The sequence below is a fragment of the Desmodus rotundus genome, chromosome 2, assembly GCF_022682495.2.
Source record: "Desmodus rotundus isolate HL8 chromosome 2, HLdesRot8A.1, whole genome shotgun sequence".
Lineage (NCBI taxonomy): Eukaryota > Metazoa > Chordata > Mammalia > Chiroptera > Phyllostomidae > Desmodus > Desmodus rotundus.
In genome coordinates, this window is record NC_071388.1 from 102,079,141 (window position 1) to 102,099,415 (window position 20,275).

At 50.4% G+C, this 20,275-nt stretch overlaps 1 protein-coding gene across 2 annotated transcripts in view; it reads right to left on the minus strand.

Moving 5' to 3' along the window:
- Nucleotides 1-13,541, minus strand: part of ITGB5 (integrin subunit beta 5) — a 110,605-nt gene extending 97,064 nt beyond the window's left edge. Inside the window, exons 1-2 of one of the 2 annotated variants that reach the window (XM_024578147.4) lie at nt 12,976-13,541; nt 4,775-4,860 (exon numbers count right to left, since the gene is read on the minus strand). In XM_024578147.4, coding sequence (XP_024433915.1) covers nt 4,775-4,860; nt 12,976-13,045 — 156 coding nt within the window. In that variant the 5' untranslated portion in view covers nt 13,046-13,541. The remainder of the gene's footprint in view (nt 1-4,774; nt 4,861-12,975) is intronic. The other variant, XM_053918469.2, reaches the window with a different exon arrangement.
- Nucleotides 13,542-20,275: the final 6,734 nt, after the last annotated feature.

The following is a 20,275-nucleotide window of genomic DNA, read 5'->3' on the forward strand; positions in this document are numbered from 1 at the left end:
GGTACCGCAGTCCAGCGTCTCCACCAGTGCCTTCAGGTTCTTCTGCCACACAGTCATTACATTGTATCTGTAGACCATCCCGCCTGCTCCTGCTGAAGGCTACAGCCCTGAAAGGATGTGGGTGGTTGTTTTGGGGGCAAGGACAGATTTTTGTTTGTTTGAAACTGCAAGCCCTGGGAGAAGAAGAATCCAAGCAGGAAATGAGACGAGGGAAGAAGCAAACTGGTAAACAGGCAGAGAAGTGGGCACAGTGGGGAGCTGGTGTCCTCTGTGGCTGGTCTTTCTCCTGTGACACAACCAGGCCAGGCTCTCTGACCTGCCAAGGCTGCAGCCCGGGCTTGGCAGGGCCCTCATGGGTTTGGAAGAAAGGGGGAGGGAAGAAAGAAGGTAAGTGGTGCAATCCGAAATCTGTGCACCAGCCACACACTACCACGTGTACCTCCTGCCTGGGGATAGAGAAATCCCTCTGTCGGCCCTCAGTTGGCTGACTTAACGCATTGAATAAATTATTTATGAAGCATCTACAATAAGCCAAGATTATCCCTTCAATGCCCACAAAGAGATGTTCTCTCCAAGAATCTATATTTTATTTGTGAGCTGAGTAAATGCTCTTTTTTTCCCCCAGCTCAAAGAAAAACGTGGACAATGTCACCTCTACTTTCCCTGCTACTGTAATTTCCCAGAAGGTCCAGTCAGCCCATCCTCTTTCCCAGTCTCTAACCAGTCTCGTTCCTCCACCCCTACTGACTTCTTTCCTTCCTCTCCACGTCCACCTCCAAGGCAAACACCTTCACCCCAGCCCAGGCTTCCATGCCTGACCCTATTTCCACCCATCCACACATCACAGGCCTCCCACAGGGCAGCCTTGCCTGTTGGGTCCTTCTTTTTCCATTTCTTAGCAACCTATACTGCCCACAGCCATGTCGCCTCAAGGTGTCTCCCTTTCACTTGCCTCCCCACTTGCCCCAGCCCCGAGTTCAATCACCCTTGCCTGCCTTTGCCTCCTCTCCCCCTCCTACCAACCTTGCTTTCTATCCCACAGGGACAAGGGTCCATCAGCCCTGCTGCTTCTCCTCAACCGCTGCCCCTTGCAGGGCACACCAGCCTCCGTGCCTCCAGCACAGGCTGCCAGTCGACAAAACCCACCCTCCCTTTTTCCTGGGCACACAGCGAGATTAGATCTCCAGTTCTCCTTGCACTTAGGCCTAGTGACGTGACTGGGTTTTAAACAGGAAAATGTGGGTGGAAATAACAGGGGCTGCCCTGAGGCCTTGCCATTAAAGCCCCCACACACATTCTTCCCAGTTCATTCCTCTTTACAGATGGCTGGGTTGTGAAACTTGGAGTCTCAGAACAGAGGCAAATCTCCACTTAAAAAAATGATGGATGGACAGCCCTGGCCAGGTGGCTCAGTGGGTTGGAGCGCTGTCCCGTGCACCAAAAGGTTTCGGGTTTGATCCCCAGTCAGGGCACATACCTAGGCTGAGTGTTCAGTCCCTGGTCAGGGTATGTGTGGAAGCAACCAATAGATGTTTCTCTCACTTCGATGTTTCTCTCTCCCTCTCTAAAAAATTTAAGAAAAAAAAAATTTTTAAGTCAATAAACATATCCTTGGGTGGGGACTTAAAAAAAATGAAGAACACAATAGGTAATAAGCTGCCTGAGTTTGCTGTGTATTTTATGTGGCGCAGTACACGCAACGTAAGTGTTCAAGCTGGCTGAGAAGCAGGGGCCAAGGTGGGCTGAAACAGCCCAGGGGTTCACGAAGGACAAGGAACGGCCGAGGTGTGCAGTGCAGACAGATGAGGGCGGGCAGCCCCCTCCGCATCCTCGTTTCCACGTAGGTGAGCAAGACAAGACAGCCAGGAGCACAGGGCCATGCAGCAGAACCGGGTGGAGAGAACCCGCGCGCCGTGCTGGGCTGGAGAACGTGAGGATGCTGGCTGACTCAAACTCGATAGCTGTGGGAGAACACAGTGAGGGCAGGAAGGACTGGGGGGAGGGGGTGGAATTAGGTTACAGGGGTGTTAAATGGAAGGAGCGCCACCTCCACCTCAATGAAATAAGGAAGACATTGTAGGGTCTAGAGCGGGGGGCTCCCGATGGAACATGGAACGTGTGCTGGGATTAATCCCCGCAGATCAGAACCCACTAGAACACACTGGTTAGGGACCTGGCCCCTCCACCATCCACTCCGTATGAGCCCTCAATACACACACGGCTCTTGGCAGACAGAGACCTCACTTCTTCGGTGATGCCCCAGGGTGTACGGTTAAGAAGCCACAGTCATTCTGTCTTGCTAAGGGGCAGGGGTCAATCAAAGCCATTCCGGAACTCTCCAGACCCTGCTCCCTGAAACACGTTCAGGTCGCCAGGAAAGATACCTCTCGATGAAGATGGGAAGCCGCATCCAGCACAGGCCTCATGGAAAGTTCTGAAGCCAAGAATGAGGCTCTCCCTAAGCAGAGAGGGAGCCCAGCAGGCTAGAGAGGGAACCCGAGAGTGGGCTTGGGACCGTGATAAGCTCTTCAGAACAACGTCATTCACTGTCCATATCAGGCCGACAGACTTATGGAAATACTAACACAGGAAAGGAAGAAACCTGAAATAGACAGTGATCTTGGTGTCCGGATCCCACTGCCCACATTTTACTAGAAAATATCCACTGATGACAGCAGTTTGCTGGATAACTGTCATTCAGTCATTCAAGAGGCTTGGCTAACTAGCAGTCCCATCCACAAGCCCTCTCGTGCACTGATCTCCTTTTATATTCCCCAAAACGCCGGAGGGTGGGAGGTACCTTGTTCATTTTACATATCAAGACACTGAGAATAAACCATGGCAAAACTGATACTTAACCTTTGGTCCTCTAACTCTACGTCTTTTTTAGTGGGCCTCTTCTATCAAGGACGAATTCCTGCCAGCTTCTCAGCCGGATCTGGGGATGCTGAGACCAGTAAGACGTGGTTTAGGATCTCAAGGTAACAGCATGAGAACAAATGAACAGAGTAAGCGTCTCTGAGCGCTACGGAAGGAGTGGAGTTTGGCTGACAAAGCAGTGGTCAGGGCCTGCACACGCAGACTCACTACAAACAGACATTTAATGAACTCCTTCAATCAATGATTACTGAGCAAATACTGTGTGTCCATTCTGGGCGCTGAATATGGCAATGAAGAGCACAGATGAAACTCCTGCCCTAATATTCTGGTGGAAAGAGCTTGCGTGCTCATATCGAATGGATGAACAGATGGATAGATGAAGGGAGGGATGGGTGTGTTAGGGGGAAAACCATGAAAGTCTAAAAGAGGCTTGGAGTGACTTCTGGAAAACCGGAAGACAGGGTGCTGGTCAGGGGCAGGCATGGAATGCCAGGAGGAGGAGGAGCACAGGGAAAACCATGTTCATGTTCATCAGTCAGGGCTCTCCAGGGATCTGCAGGTAGTTTCCTCTGACTCAAGTGTTGGTGGTGGGCAAGGGACAATGGTGAGGACACAGGCAGTGGCCATGGAGGCTGGATTTGTCCTGCAGGTCACAGGAAAGCAGCGAAAGGTTTTAAAGAGCATTCATTACAAAGACACTAATTAAACACGAATCAGTGAAGGGTTTAGATACCGGGGAGATTCCTCTCTCGAAGCCCTGGTGTCGTAATCTCACTCTCTACTAGAAAAAATTCTGGGGCGGTCACACGTAAGAGGCAGCGTAGCCTACCGGAAAGTGCTCTGGCTCAGAAATGCAAGAAGCCAGACTCAAACCCCAGCTTCAGAACATCATGTGGCCTGGAAAGAGATGCTTTACCTCTCTGAGCTTCCACTTTCCATCAATAAAATGAGGGTACTACCACCCACCTGACAGAGCTGCCGTGATGATCAGAGATACCGTGTCCAAAGCGTCTGGTAGGGGTCCCTGCAGACCATCTGCAGCCAGTGCAGGCTAAAGAACCCCCTAGACCTCTGAGGCTGCATCACAGCCAAGCCTGGCCTCCCAGGGGCCAACTCTTGGTCTTCCTGACAGGCACTGAATTCAGGTTCCACTGAATTGCAGAGCTGGAGGCAGTCTAAAATGCCAAGCTTTGGGTTCTTTCAAAAATAACCCTAACTGTGCACAAGTGCAAGAAGGGCTTATGCTCCGTGGTTCTAGCAAGTTTAGAAAAACGACCCAGAAATTTTCTTTAAGACAGGAAGTTTAGAAATCGATCATTTCCCAACTCGCCCACCAACCTTGACATTTGTATTGCTTTAGGACGGCAATCTGCTTATCACCACCCCAAACTCACACTCCTTCCTACAGGGCTTGAAGAAACAGCAGCTAGTATTTTTAATAAAATCATTCCATACAGGCCAGGTCATGATATCCCATTCATCCTCACATAAGCCACATTAAGGTGGCCCGCACCCACTGACAGGTCCCTCAGCCAGGCGCGTTTTGAATTGTTAGGCAACAAGCTCACTTCACAAGCTGGGGTCTCTGCCCAAACAGCAGGAAACTATACAGAGTCCTAATGCCCACGCCCTCCCCTCAAAAAGGAAAGGAAGGCCTTGTTTCCCTAAAACAGAATTAAAACTCTCAACACTATCTGGACAGCCAATTTAACGTATCATGTTAAAATGCGGCTTTTCTCTTGTCATCCCGTAGGAAAAAGAGGACAAGGCAGCTTGCAGAATCTGCACACACTTTACGTGTACAATCAACTCGTGTGCTACGGCATAGCCCACCCCTCCCCCCCCCAGCATCCCTTCCGTCCCCGTCCCCCCCCCCCCCCCACCGCCCGCATACCTCCTTGGAGCACCAGGCACATTTTGGGTGGATTAGCAGACATTCTTCACAGGAGGCGGCACTTCCACTAGTGCATCTGTTGAGACCTTTAGAGCAAGATGAGGATGCGCTGATTAGTTCCTCGCTATAATCCCTACTGATGAGGCTTTTGAATGGGAGGGGAGGAGGAGTCACTTCCTTTTTAATAGGGGGCCTCGGAAAGGCTGCGGGGTGCAGGCCCTGTTGCTAACTGCAGGTTAAGGCTCATGGGCTGAAGCTAAACACCTGACATTTCTGAAGCACCCACTGAGCACGCATACTTGTGGTAGCAACTCCCGTTTCTTCTGTTGGACCCACCTGCATTTCCAGACCCTTCCTCGTAACAACAGGCTCTCCCTGAGGGAAAACAGGTCCTGTGCATTTAGTTCAGCCAAAATGACAAAAAAAAAAAAAAAAAAGTAAAATCCTAAATCAGGTGGTATCACACCCAATCCATAGTGTACCAAAACAAGCCAGCACAGCCCTTAAAGAAGAACGTAGCCCAGGAATACGATGCTGGGTTAAGATAAAGGAAATCCAGGCCCTGGCCGGGTATCTCAGCTGGTTAGAGCATCATCCAAACACGGCAAGATTGCGGGTTCAATCCCCACTGAGGGCACAAACAAAAATCAACCAATGAATGCATAAAAAAGTGGAGTAACAAATCGATGTTTCACTCTCCCTTCTTCTCTCTAAAAATTTCAAAAAGAAAGTTTAAAAAAAAATAAAGGAAATCCATTAATTCAATATATCTGCTAGTAGGTCAAATAAGACAACCATGTCATCCCTCAGCAGGCGATAAAAAGGCATTTGATCAAATTCAAAGCCCATCCCTACTTAAAAAAAAAAAAATCGGAAACCAAGATTAGAAGGAAACTGCTTTCGTGTTGTAAAAGTTACTTATTTCAAACTCAGGTCATGTCCCCCTGCCATTAATCTGGGGAGGGCCCCCTAAGGCAGACTCAACTGTGGTGTTGAGGTTAAATCCATTGTCCCCTCTCCTTCCCCCACCCCACCTCGACACCCCGCTCTCCTTCCCGCCCCACAGCACAGGCACCCCTGAAGAAACACATCATCCCTGTGTTTTCCTTCCGTTGGGTAACATCAGGACAGATTTCTTTCGACCAAGAACAGAACTTGATGGTTTTTCTCCGAGTGGAAATGACTCTGTTTGGCCCTCACAGCATTAACAGACCCACTGGTCTCTCCTGGTCAGTGCCTAAGGCACAATGGACGGAGTAAGGAAAACCCAGGACCACCAGCCACAGGAAGAAGGGCTCAGACAGTAAGGGGGGAAACAGTCAAATAGATGAAAAAGGGAGAGTGGAAGAAAAATGTGGGTGGGTGGTGACAGTTCCCTATCTCCACCAAACAGCATAATGACATTTATTTTAAGCCACCTTGAAACTTGGCATTTTCTAATTTGCTAGTTTTAACTCCTTGTGTCTCCTTTGTCACTAGAAGAAAAAACCCACAGAAACTGGGAGACACCGGAAGCTACACTGTTAGAGGGTAAGAATGGTTGCTGGAGTAGGAGAGGCAGGACCTGAGTGCTGGGAAGAAAGGGCGGTGGTGGGGTGGGGGTGAAGCTTTCAGGGTGAAAGCAATGGTTTCCACCAGCCACAGACCACAGCCTGGAACCTGGGGCCCCTTGTCCCCACCAGCCCTCACTGTGTTGGGACCCCCGCCTCACACCCACGGAGCTGGCATTGCTCAGACGCCATCTCTCTGCCAAGCCTGAGGCAGGGCCTGCTGGGCACAGCCCTGGACTCAGAACACACTTTCCCGGAGAAACAAGCTGGGACCAACCAGGGTGCATAACCTCATCTGAGCAGGAAGAGCCGTCCCAGGTCCAAACGCTGACCAAGAAAACCTGAGAACCCTGCCTGCCTCCCACCTTCAGCAGCATCTAAACAGGCATGGGAGCCCTTAAAAAAAGCGGTGTGTGCAGGGTAAGTTTCAAAACACCGGTTTGGGGTTAAATTCCCATACCGGTCAGAAACTGCTCTCTGAGGGGGAACGATCAAATCTAGAACAAATGGGACTTTCCTCCAGCTCGTCTCAGCTCACCAAATACACACTCAGCCTGCGGTGGCATATCAGCCACTTGCTGTGTGACATTATTTCTGTAAAATCGTGGAACTACAGACCCTTGGAACTGAAAATGTTCTAAGATGAGCTAGTCACCTCATTTTATAGATGAAAACACAAAAAACAAGAGTAAGTGACTTGAAACAAGGAGGCCAGTCTACAAGAAAAAGGTCAGAAAGAGTGCTGGCCAGCATGTGCCCACATGGGGCACCTGCCTGGTGGTCCCTGTGCCATCCCAGACTCAAAGCCACATGACAGTGAGTTCCAACGTCTTCTGGAAGATATCTCCAACAGGCCTTTGATCAGAAAGAAACTTGAGATCAGATATCTCATTTATATCTCTGCCCCACCCTACAAAGATTCACAAACACCACCTTCTAATTACCGCAGCCTCATCACTGAGCTCTGGGAACTTGGGTGGGGGAGTCCTGGGCTCAAGGCAGTAAGGGCTCGTTAGTTCTGACCCAGATCAGCCTGGGCGCTGGTCTCCTGCCTTGCCAGCCTAAAAGACCTCAGACACAACACCGAAGAGGCTCAATGCGACAGACATCAGGCATGCAAACAGAGCAAGTGACTGTAACACATGCATCACACGGCATCGCTAACTGTTTTCATTATTACACGTTCACACGCACAATAGTAAAGTAGTTTTATTGCACTCAAAATGATTCCTCTAAAATTAGGTTGTTGTTGGAACAAATTCAAATTCAAGAAAATCTGCACTAAGCGTGCCAAGCAAGTGGCCTGCGGGACGCTAGAGGTGCAGAGATGAGTGGCCCAGGCCTTGCTCCCCAAGAGCCCACAGCCTGCCAGGTGCCAGGAAGCAGACAGGCACCCAGGCACAAGGGCACCGCTGTGTGCTGACGGTATCCCAGTGCTGGAGCCGCTCCCTTTGGCACCCCTCCTCTCTCCACCTATTCGTGTTTCAGACAGTTTGAATCTAGCTGGATGAGTCACTGGGCACCAATAGCATTTTGAAAGGAAGGAAGCAATGAATAAAAAGCTAAACAGCTGGAGGTCATAAATGTCAGAGTGCTGTGTCTGGGTCACGGGAACTGGCACTAGCAGCCCAGAAGGCAGCCACATCTCTCCTTAGTTGCTGTTTGCACGGTGACTATTCCCAACTCAATTCCAACTGCCGGCAGCAATCTGAAGCCAGGGGTTTACTGCGCACCATAATCCAAAAATACGCTCTCCCTCCGAAGCTCATTGACTCGCCCCTCTTTCATCAATCATGCCCAGAAGGCTATCGTGTCCAGTCGATCGTTCCTTCAAGATGTATGAAATGTTTCTTTCTTCCAATCCAACCCATCCTGCCTGACCCTCCTCCCACACACAGTCCAGGCCAGGCCCTCTCCATTCCGCCTCTTCCCAGCACACATGTCCAAGGTCAGAAAACACCTACTGAAGCACATATCCAGCAGCTAAAGTTTCCTGACCCAAAACATTCAGTGGGATAACAAAAGTGAGTACCAAGCCGAATGGCCCCACTGGCTGGGGGGAGAGGAGACGTGACGTTATGCGGTCGGGATGGTGGGAGAAGCATAATGAGTATATAGGGTGGACACCCTCCCTGGGAAGCACATGGTTGTACCAGGGACCAAGGTATGTAGGACCAGGGCAATTCATGGCGTAGCAGCTGAGACAGACCCCCTTCGGTCCCCACGTGCACTGTGAGCCAAGGGAAGGACAGGCCAATCCTGCTCCACCTGAGGGATGCAGAGAAGCTGTCACAGAGGGAAGGACGTTTGGGCTGGAGTCATGCGATGAGGAGAGCACATTTGGGCTGGATGATCCGAGTACTTGTTCTGTCATTTACTGGTTACATGACCTTGGACAAGTCACTTTACCTTCCAGGCCTCAGCATCTTCATGCAAACAATTCAACTAAATGGTCTCTATTATAGATTCTCGCCTCTCCCAAATCTTGACATTTAACTGGGTTCTCTCTCCCTGAGAATGTTTCTTCCTAATAAGCTACATGCAGAGCTCCTGACCTCAAAGCTAGTTGCAGAAGGCAGCAAGGAGGTACGGATGGGACAGGCCCACCCCCCACCCCCACCATCTATGCATTCAACAAGCACAAATCAGACATCAGAGGAGAGAGAAATGATTAAATTGATAAAACTCCCTGTCTCACTGAGCTTACATCCAGGCTGGGGGGAGACTCCCGTGGGGGAAGATAGACAGTAAGCTTGGTAAGCAAGTACATCAGATGGTGATGAGCACGAAGGAGAATAATTATGGAAGGAAAGGAGGTAAGAAGGTGGGGCAGGAGGTGCAGCTTTAGCTGGGAGTGGCCGGGGAAAACTCAGCTGAGTAGGAAACAACTGAGAGAAGGTAGAGGAAGCCCGCCCTGCATCCCTGGGAGAGTATTCCAGGCAGCATCATGCTGCTGGAGTGAAGTGTGTGATGGGAGGGAAGTATTAAAAAATATAAAGTCAGGGAGGGAGGCTGGGGGAAGGGGGAGGGAGAGTCTGCAGAGAGCCTGGCAGGACACCAGCAGGACTTTTGGAAGCCAAGAGAGGGTTTTAAGCAGAGTGACGTGACCTGAGTTGAGTTTTAACAGGCTCATTCTGAGCCAGAGTTGAGAATAACTTGACAAGTACAGAAGCTGGTCCCAGCTCTACAAGACACAAGCAACCACCTCTGGAAAACTCTGGCGGGCAGGGGAGGGAATCCAGTAAGGAGAAGACAGCCCACACGACAGCCCCTCCAAACGCCTGCCACAGGAGACGTGTCAAGCCTGTCTTGGAGCAAACTTTTCATGGTGCGGCCCAGGAATCAAGCCCCGCATTCAACAGAAGCAAGAAACCTCACAAACAAGTGGGCACCTAGAAAGTGTTCCGTTACATTTACAAGGCCATTAGCCCCATTCCAACTGGAAAAAAGAAAACAAACCATAGTTGTGGATTTCCAAAGCCCTCAGCCGCAGCTAGGTGAAAATACCTGTGAAAAGAGACCCTACCCCATGGTCCCAGCTGCACACCACTGCGTGAAATGACGCTGCTATTTAAGTCCTGTGTAATTATCCAAGGTGCTGATATCGTTAAAACTTCTCAGAGTATGTCCATGAACAGCTGAAGAAGAAAAAGTAGTTACCAAGGCAGGCAGGCAGGAGGGGCCTTTTGCCAACTACTTAAATATTTTAATCCTCCTGTTGCCTCAGGAGCTAAATAAGCATGGAGAACAAGCAGGAGAGGAATACTAATTAGAGCTAATTAGACCCTGCCCTCTTCTGCTTCAATCCCCTTTATAAAAAGCCCCCTAATTCAAGGATGATGGAGCTAAAATATAAATACCTAGGGTAAACAGCAGTCCACACACCAGGCCTGGGAGCATTTCCTTGTCCTGCCACTTCTAAGCCTACGTCTGACTGCCTGAAGGGAGCTGCAAACCCACAGCCAAATTCCAACCGCCCCGTCACAGACCAAGGAAAATGGGGGTGGGGGGCGCTGCCACCAGGAGCCCCCTAACTAAAGGGCTCTCTCAGGGCTTAGAGGCTTCTGATTTTCAGGGCATCACTAAAACAACATTTTAAAAAATGATACACTATAACAGCAAACGTGACTCTAGTCCTACAGCGAGATCATAGCACACTCCTTAGAAGGCAAGGGCCTCAGCCCAGAGACCCCCTTCCCTGGTTCAGTGGGAACACCAAAACCTACGTCCTGTCCAAGGCTCTTGGCCGTGGGACAACACGGAGAGCAGAAGATAACCCTGGGATGGGGGGTTTGTCAGTCTACCAGAATTGTTGCAAATGAGTGCCCTTAAATTCAAAGTCTGTCTCCAGCTGGATTAAGCACAGAGACGAAAGTGGGGTGAAAGCAGTAGACCGGCAGCTTGGCTAAAGGCCTAGGGACACCCAGGCAGGCATGGCCCTGCAGGTCACTTCGTTCTTCACTAAGGAAGGGTTTCCCTTCAATCACGTTCCTAGTAGCAAGACAGAAACAAACTCTGGAGAAAGTACCTGCAGAGCCCGAAGAAAAAAAGAAAAGGGAAGAGGAAAAAAACTGTTTCAAACTATGTTTGAACTTGACTCAGCATCACTGAGAAACTAGGAGACCTCACAGGGATGTGAGTCAGCCCCTGCGAACCTTTAGAAGCTGCTGGGCAGAAAAGGGAGATGACCAGGTGTGGAGGCCAGCAATGGGCTTGCTCTCCCACCATTCTGCTGATCCACCAAGGGCTGGCCGAGCTCTAAGGCAACAGCAGGAGAAAAGGGAAACTGGAAGGAGTTGGAAATATCCACTGTGGCTCAACACTTTTTTCCCAGCCAAGGTGAGTCATGTAAGACAAAGGGCACTGGGCTTAAAATGTCCTGAGGTCGGTGGCCAAGTCAATTCACCTGAAAAATGAAGATCATTGTATGAATGTACATGAAATTCAAAAAACAGAAATCACAATGCAAATGAAAAGTAATATATTGAAAGACTTCTTTTAACTGGAAATAGGAGTTTTTATTGGAATCACAGAATGTCAAGCTGTAAGGGAACTTGGAAGTCATTTCCTTTAGCAGTTCCTAATTTTTGGATTTCACAGAACATTAAGAGCAAAACAGAAAAAGGGGAAACATATAGGGTTGCCAGATTATTTTATCAAAAATGAAAAACTACCCTCTGTTAATACTTTAAATTGTTAAAGGAAAACAAGTTTCTCACTAAAAAAAAGAGAATTTCAAGTTAAAGGACAATCCTTGTGAAGCAGGGATCTAGTTGGCAAAGAAACACTCCAATGTATGACACAGGCTCCATCTTTTTCTTTGCATTTTCCTGGGGACCCGAGGGGCACTGGTTGCCAGATGGGTGTTTGAGAACCACTAATCTATTCCAAGTGCTGGAGTAATTATTATCCCATAAAAGACACCTAGCTACAGTATTAAGTTTGAATTAGGGGCCAAAGAAGTTTTTTGTTTGTCCAGACCCCTCCAGCGTTCTCAGAGTTAAAACCCCCACTGCCTTCATGTAAATGAGACACCGTAGGAAAGACTGCCCTGCCCTCCCTCCGCAGCGAGGCACTTGGCTCACAAGAGCAACCCAGAACGTCGGCCTGTTAAGTGAATAGAGCACCCAACATAATCATTTCCTAGGGGAAAAGAGAAGTTTGGAGCTTACAGCTTTCTGGGGAGGGGGTGGGGGTAGGTCCTCTGCCTCAAAGTCCAAGCACCCAACAGAGCATCCTTCTGGGGCCTCCTAACTTCCTAACTGCTACATCCAAACCTCTCCCAAATCGGAAAACTTAAAGCAGGTAACACACTGCAGCCAGCCCATGGCAATGTCGCGCTAATAAAATCAATCGCACGCGCACACTGCCCTCCGCTCCAGAATCCTCCAGAGTTAGGGGGTTTGCGCAGCACGGAATGTTTGTAAATCGAGGAATAATGTCAGGCAGAGAAATCTGAAAGGGGAGTCCCAGGTGGAGCTGTGCGTTGGGACGCGGGTCTCCCCTCCCGTTTGCGGTTTCCTGGGCGGAGGAGGCAGACGGATTATATCTTCAAAAAAAGGCGGCTGGCCTGGGCGCAGTGAAACTCTCGGATTCGCTTTGGAGCCGCTGAGCACCCGCAGTTCCAGGAGACAAGCCCTCCGGAGTATCTGTGCGCCCCCTCATTGGCTCCGGCGAAGATTTCGGGTCTCGCACCTCTAACTGCCCTTCCCCGTCCGGGGTCCAGGGCAGCGGAGGCATCACTCCGCGCCCCCAAGCAGCCCGCCGGCCCCGGGCCGGCCACAAGGGCCGCTTTGTACCAGGGAGTGTAGAGCCCCGGCTCCAACGCAGGGGCGGCTGCGGCCCTCCCGCGTACTGGGGGCGGGCGCACGCAGGCTGGGTCAGCAAACTGGTAAGGCTGTTTACACAGGAAGAGAATGCACCTCCGCAGCCAGGGAAGGAACCGGCGACCGACGACAGCCGGGCGGGACTGCGCCGGGTGACGCACGCTTTTCGGAAGCCCCCCTTGAGGCCGAGCCCCGGCCGCCCGCCCACCTGGGAGGGCTCAGTAGGCGCTTTCCACCCTCCCGCACAGCCTCCCGTCCCAACTCCTCCAAGACTGCTGCGGTGGCTCTGTGTGCGACGTTTTGCACAGCGGGCGAGGCGGCTTACCTGGGAGCCTGGGCACGAGGGCGCAGAGCCCAAGGAGGCAGGCGTACAGGGGCGCCCCGGCCCGTGGCATGGTGGGGGCGCCCGCCTCAACGATGGTGCGGGCTGCGGACTCCGAGGAGGCGTGCGTTCACGGCTGGTGCGAGGGGTCCGAGTGCTGGGGGCCACAGCCGCTTGCCCAGCGCGCAGCCGGACTCACAGTGATCGGGGCCGGGTGGGAGTCGGTGGCGGCTGCGCTGGCCCGCGCCCCGGCGCCACCATCCCTCCCGCAGTGCACGAAGAGGAGTACTGGGGCTGCCGCAGTCCTGGCTCACCGGCCTGGACGTCTGGGGTGTCGCCACACAGGGCGGCCCCAGCGGGCGGCTCCGGGCAGGGGAGGGGCCGGCTCGGCGCTGCGACCGCAACTTGGACTACAGGACGCGCCCCGCGCGGAGGCTCCCCTGTGCGCCGGCACACTCTGCCCTGCGCCTCCGCCCCTTCCCTTCCCCCCTCCGGTCCTCCAGGATCCACTTTCCTCCCCTTTTTTCTCCTCCCCTTCTCTCCCCTTCCAGGCCCCCGCCGGGCTGCCACACGGTCAGTTTACGGCGGGGCGGGGCCGCAGGCTCCGCCCCCGCGTGGGGACTCGCCGGGACGCCAGGCGGCGGGCGTCCAGGTGGAAGTCCTTTCCGGCGCACTTGGGGCGGGGGTTTGTAAATCCCTGGGTGGGGTCTGGCTGCTCTTTCTCTGCGGCCGGACGCTACCGGAAGGGGGCGGGGCACTCCCCCATCCGCTTGCAGAGATTACTTTGCGTGGCTGGACTTCAGGAGGGAGAGCAGGTTCGGTGGCTATCTCCTCCCAAAACCGCGCCTCCAGCCGCGCGCTCGCCGGAGGGATCAAGGCTTACGCGCGTGTAACCTCGAGGTGGCAAACTTGATGGAAAAGGAAGGGCATGTGGGACGTGGAGCCCACTTTTTCTTCATTGATGTTTTGCCCCTTTGAGAGTTTGCAACTGGCCCAGGTGCTGCTATTCATTGCTTTTCTGATTCGACACACTGGCGGTTTCCGTGAAGCCAAACTGATAAACTCAAAAACAGATGCGCAGGGTTTTACCTTATCATTGACATTAAATTGATAACCGTAAAAACAGCTGCTCGGTCGAAATTACACTTTATCGTTTACAACTAAACTGGTTCTGAAATTAATGGGGAGGAGTGGGGGTGGGGAGCTACTACCCCTGACAGCGTGTGTGAAGGATCAAGTGGGCTTGAGCTGGACTGATGAATGGGTTAACACTGGGAAGGTAGAAGAAAGCAGCACACTGCTAGCCGGGCACTGTACTAACTACTTTACCATGTCAACTCATGTAATCCTCCTGGCAACCCTACCATAACCAGGATGCAAAAACTGAGGCACAGAGGGGCTAACTTACTGGAAGAACTAACAGGGATGGGATGCCTTGTCCAAAAGTTCAGGGTGCTTTAACTAAAAACAGAAGCAGTAAGGGGTGACCTGGCTTTTGCAGCTCAGGAACCAGTTGGACAGACGCTCCCAAGGGCCAGGCCGGGGATAGATAGTTCTAACTGTCTGGATTTGGAGTTCAGTCTTTATTTGTTCTCTAACTCCCCCACATTCACCACCACCAACTCTACCAAGGTGGTGCCCTCAAGCCCAAGGAGGCCAGTGTTTCACTCCTAACCTGCATGCCGGTATCATTTACTCTATAATATCTCTTTGTTCTGATGTAAAAGGCATGCTTGTCTCTGAAGCTTTTCTATTACAATTGGTGCTGCAGAGGTGGCCTGGGTTTATGTGGGTCTTTCTGCCTTTGGGGAGAGTGGCCTTGGGCTATTCTAAGCCAACCTTCAAAGCAGTGATTATAAATAATGGGAAGTAAAAGTGTTTGAACTCAGAGGTGTCATTTGCAAGGTGGTGATTTTCAAAGATTTGTCTGGCAGGGTTGTAAAGCATGGATTAGATAGAAGAAAGTTAAGTTTCATAAACTGGGTAAATATTGCATTAAATATAATAATAACTTGCATCCCCAAAGTCTAGGCCCTGTGGTGTCTGATCTTCTGTGTATCACCTTCCCCACCCCAACAAGGTGCTTCACTGTTCAGACCAACACAGACCCCTATTCACCTGGACCTGCACCTGGAAAGAGCTGCAATCAAATCTGCCCTCATCCTGTCCCACCTGGTAGTTCCCGACCTGCCCAGACGTGCTGTAATCCATTGAATCCCAAGTGATGACAACACTCTTCCACGCTCTCTTAGAACTGGTTTGAAGGTGCCTTTTCTAATTCCTTTGCAGCTTTTGCTTTCTGGTTTGTAGCTTTTTTCCTGTCCAAGAACCCTTCATTCGGTTTATTAAGCTGGAGGATGGAAGTGCTCTTCAAACGCTGTGACTTTCTCAAGTCGGCAAAGCCAGGGTGCACCGATGGCCCCCTCGGAAGGGAGATAAGGCAGACAGTACTTCCCACAGTCACTGGAACAGTTTCTTTTGTGGCTGCCTCAGGAACGTCCCATTTCTGATCATTGCTGAGCTTTGGGGCCTGAAGGAGGCTTCCGGTTAGGTTGCATTTGGCTCTCAAGGTTTGAGCTTGGATAACCTAGAGAACTTTGTTTCTTACTGGTTTTAAAATAAGGTTAGTCCCCGGAAAAGTGAAACATAGAATTACCATCTGTTCCATACCCAAAAATTGAAAACAGACTCAAACAGATATTTGTATACCTACGTTCACAGCAGCATTATTCACAGTAACCAAAAGAGGGAAGCAACTTAAATGTCCATTAACAGATGAATGGATTGTAATTGTAGTATCCACATAAAGTGGACTACTGTTCAGCCTTAAAAAGGAATTGAATTTTGACACATGCTATAACATGGATGAACCTTGAAAACATTATGCTAAGTGAAATAAGCAAGATACAAAAGGACAAATATTATTCTACATATGAGCATACCTAGAATAGAAATTAATTGAGTCCAAGTATAATAGAGGTTACCAGAGGCTGGAAAGAGGGAGAATGGGGAGTTACTAAATTAATTGGTATAGAATTTCAGTTTGGGATGTGGACGAAAAGGGGCTACATAGTAACCCTGACCAGCTCAGGGGAGGCCTGCATGGTGGCCTCACAAACTCAAGACGAAGTAACCAGAAAGGATGGTCTGGCAGTCATGTCCTAGGGCAGTATTTTTCCCTAACGAAGGTCCATCTTTACCTTAACTGAGCCTGTCTGTTGTCTTTTTGCATCTAGGGTTACAAGCCTTTGAAATAACAAAGTTATTTCCCTTTTTCCAGATGCCTCAAAGCACAGGCACCCCTCAGAGCGAGACCACAAATCCCCTCATTGTTATTGTTATCCTGTTAATTGTTGACTGTTACATCATTTTACTTTTTATCCAATCCCAGAGGTCCTCCCTCTGCTTTCTCCCACCTCCCTAATCTATCATCAATGAATTTCATGTAACCCACTTATACTGCCTCTTTCTCCTCTTTTGATTGTAATGTATAAAGTAAGGTGCAAAACTGCCATTTTCCGGAACATTTTCTCGATCCATTGAGATTTTGCTTCCTAGCAATTGTGGTCAGTTTGGCTCAAGCTCATAAAAGTTCTTACAGGTTTGGACATTTCTTATGTTTGAAATGGGGTGCAGAGCATGGTCCCCCACAGCTCATGGTTGGGGGAAAGAAAGAAGCAGATGATACAGCTTAAGATACTTTTCAAAACAATGGCAAGTGATAGCTGTGTCCTTCCCGAAGGGAAGCTGTGCTGCTGCCTGGGTAAAGGCCTGCTTGACCTTCAGCACCTATAGTGCCAAGTATGAAGTCACATAGGGAGTCCTGGGTCAGCATTTAAAATTAGGGCAGCCAACCATGGCTGCTGCCATGCAGTTTGAAAGGGCGCAGTAAGCAGGGAGCCATGAGGAAGGAGAGCGATGCTGCAGCAGCCGTGTGAAGGGAGGGGTAAGTAAGCAGCTGCAGAGCCTGTAGTCAGGATCTGCCAGTGTGGCCTGGAGTGGAAAGGAGGGAGACACGCTGCTGCCCTGACTGTGCCTGCTCCAGCTGGCTCAGAAGCCGTCACGGGCCTGCCTGGCAAGACGCTGACCTGCTGCCTTGCAGACCCGGAGTCCATCTGGACTCTCGGGACTTGGGACATACAGACAGGCCATACTCTTGGGACTTGTGCCTTTCCTGGACTTCACCATGACCCAGTGCGTGATGGCACATGCTTTCCTGGACGAGTACAAGGAGGGTGCTGCAGTATACCCCGGTTCCCGAGGGAGAGAGCTGCTGCGAGACTGTTGGCGCAGCCGGCTTAAGCACACGTAAGGATGCGGGGAACTGCGGGCCTTGGTGTTGGCTTATAGCCTTTTGGGGAGCAAGGGAAGTGCTGGGTCTTACAGGAGAACAGGGCTCTGAGCTGAACTGCTCCCAGGCCCCCCAAGGTTGGAATATTGTGAATAAAGACCTGTTTCTTCTACTACTAATTGTTGGGTCATACACCAAGGCGCCACATGAACGGGACCCTGTTTTCTCGGCTCCATGTTGACGGGGATATAAAAATTTCTGGAAATGGATGGTGGTGATGGTTGCACAACATTGTGAGTGCATTTAATACCACTGAACTCTATACTTAAACACGGTTAAAATGGTAAGTTTTATGTCATGTACTGAGTTGGCCAAAAAGGGTTTTTTTCCATAAGATGGCTCTAGTAGTGCTTAGTTGTCTTTGACTTCATCCCAAACAATTTTGTTAGCTGTATTGTGACAGCTGTCATATAAGTGTGCATTTTTTTAAAAAAATCAAAATTGGTGAATTCTTGTGTAGGCATTGTAATATTGAAGATGGAAGAAAATATGCAGCATTTTTGGCATACTATGCTTTATTGTTTCAAAAAAAGTAAAAATGCAACTGAAACACAAAAATAGGTTTGTGCAATGTATAGAAGAAGGTGCTGTGACTGATCAAATATGCCAAAAGTGGTTTGCGAAGTTTTGTGCTGGAGATTGCTCACTGGATGTGGAGGCGTGCTGGACACAGGCCCCTCCAACCCGCAGAATGGAAGGCTGGCCCGAAAGAATGTGTATTGCTTTGGAAATGGATTGTAATTCCCTTCTTATCTCCTTCAGGGAGTGGCTTCTTATCCCGTGTGACTGCGTCTTGACCTTTTCCCTCTGCAGGTACACACTGAGGTAATGTAGTTTAGAGTCACGCGCAAGACACGTGCCCCCTTTGTCTGGGACCCCTTAAAACAAGTCTGGGTCTCAGGGAGGTGCTGTCCCGGTCTGCCTCCATTGGTGCCCCCTGTAATGTGAATAATAAAGGCTATGTCTGCTCCATCCAGTCCTCCTTGTGGTTTTTCTGGCTTATCCGAAGGAGCAGTTGGGATTCCCAGCCTCGACCTCCTGGTTACAACTGGTGTAGTCGGCAGGATTCGGATACCCTGAAAACTCCCCGAGTTGACTGTGGGCGACTTTATGCCAAGTGGGGGATGCTGGAAGAATCCCAGGCTGGCCAGCAGATTCTCTGTGGTACGAGGTGGCAAACCTTCTTAACACATCAGGACTGCCGCAGGACTGGGTGAAGCTCCCAATGGCCTCCTACAAGCCTTGCAGCATAGGGGGGAGAGGTGCGCCCTAAGGAAAAAGAGACTTCCGCCATGTTGCCGCTGCTGTGGGCTGGTTAGTGTTGGTGGCACTGCAGGGGGTAGAAGAAGGGCAACTTATGGCTTGTCTGATTATGACTCAGAAGATTAAGACCCAACAGCCACAGGCACCCAGGACACTCCAGTGCCATCTCCCCAGCAGACCTCGCACACTACGGTGCGCCCCTACACCCCTGCTGAGCTAGTAGAGTTGCTGCTAAGTTCAGAAAGAAAGGGTCCAAATCCCTCGTGGGATGGCTGTTGCAGCCGTGGGATAAAGGGGCTGATGGCATTTTGCTTACAGGGGGTTAATTAAAACATATGTCTTCTGTCACTACCCATCCCTCTTGTAGACAAAGAATTCACAGGACCAGAGTCCAAGCTGGTCACACTAACTACCCTCCTTATGTAGCTAATGGCTGGCTGTAGGGCGGTGTGGCCTACTGAGGAGGAATCTACCCTCCTCTAACCCACACTGGACCAATTTACTTTAACTCCAGCACTTTGTCCAGGAGCTAGGCACGCGACAAACACTTCATCTATAACCCACAGTCCAATGGCCCAGACATGGAAAGAATTACTGTGGCAGTGAGGAACCGGGTTGTGCAAACAGCATCCCCTCCCTACTTCAGCACCATGATACCTATTTTTTCCAACAAGGTGGGCGATTTTGTACGAGAAGTGGCCCAGTCACCAACGTAGGGGAAGTAGAGCTACTGGGACAAAAGAAGGGAATAAGATAGGTAGGAAAGAAAGACAAGGAAGGAAAAAAGGGAGAGAATCTGACTATGAAACATCCTAACTATGAATTAACTGTGAAGGGTCCAATGAAAGTGAACCACGAGCAACTGTGCAATGATCTGGTAAAGGCTGGGGTAGATAAAGATAAGATAGACAGTCTAACTGCATTCTTGGAAGTCTGTGGCAGCAACTGAAGCCTGAGCAACAGTTCCAGCCCATAACAACATCTACTGTCCGAACATTGGAATGGACGCCGTCACCTGGAGCGGTCCCTTTGGCGCCCCCAGAGCTGACGCCCTGCTTGGCTGACTTCATGGCTGCTCCGCTTGTGGAGCTGCCTTTGGCTCATCCAAAGGAAGATCCGTGTGGAGTGGTCTTTGCATAGGGGCATGGCCAAGGGACCCGCTTACAGGGACCCAGTGGGGATTGGAGGCCACACGTAGAACTTGCTATTTACTGGCCCCCAAAGAATGTGCAAAGAGTGTTGGCTTTAGTTGTTACTGGTACAGAATGTTCTCTTATTTATGGTGACCCAGAAAGATTTAGGGGGCCCATAACTGCCATTGATGGCTACGGAGGACAGTCCATTCGGGTTGTGAGCTGTAACACTGACTCTGGGAATAGGGCGTTTACCACCACACCCCTATAAGGTATATGTTTCCCCTATACCTGAGTATATCCTAGGAATTGGCATTCTAGCTGGTATGCACCTACAGACCACCATGGTGGAGTTTTACCTCCAAATAGGGGTTGTGAAGGCCGTTTTGAGGGGGCATGCCAGACACCCCCCATATCACTTTCCACTCCCTGTAGAATAGTGGCCACCAAACAATACCACCTTCCGGGTGGCCATAAGGAAATTGGGGAGGCCATAGAAGAATTGGCTAAGGTGAACATCATCAAACCAGCCCACAGCCCCTACAACTTACCTGTG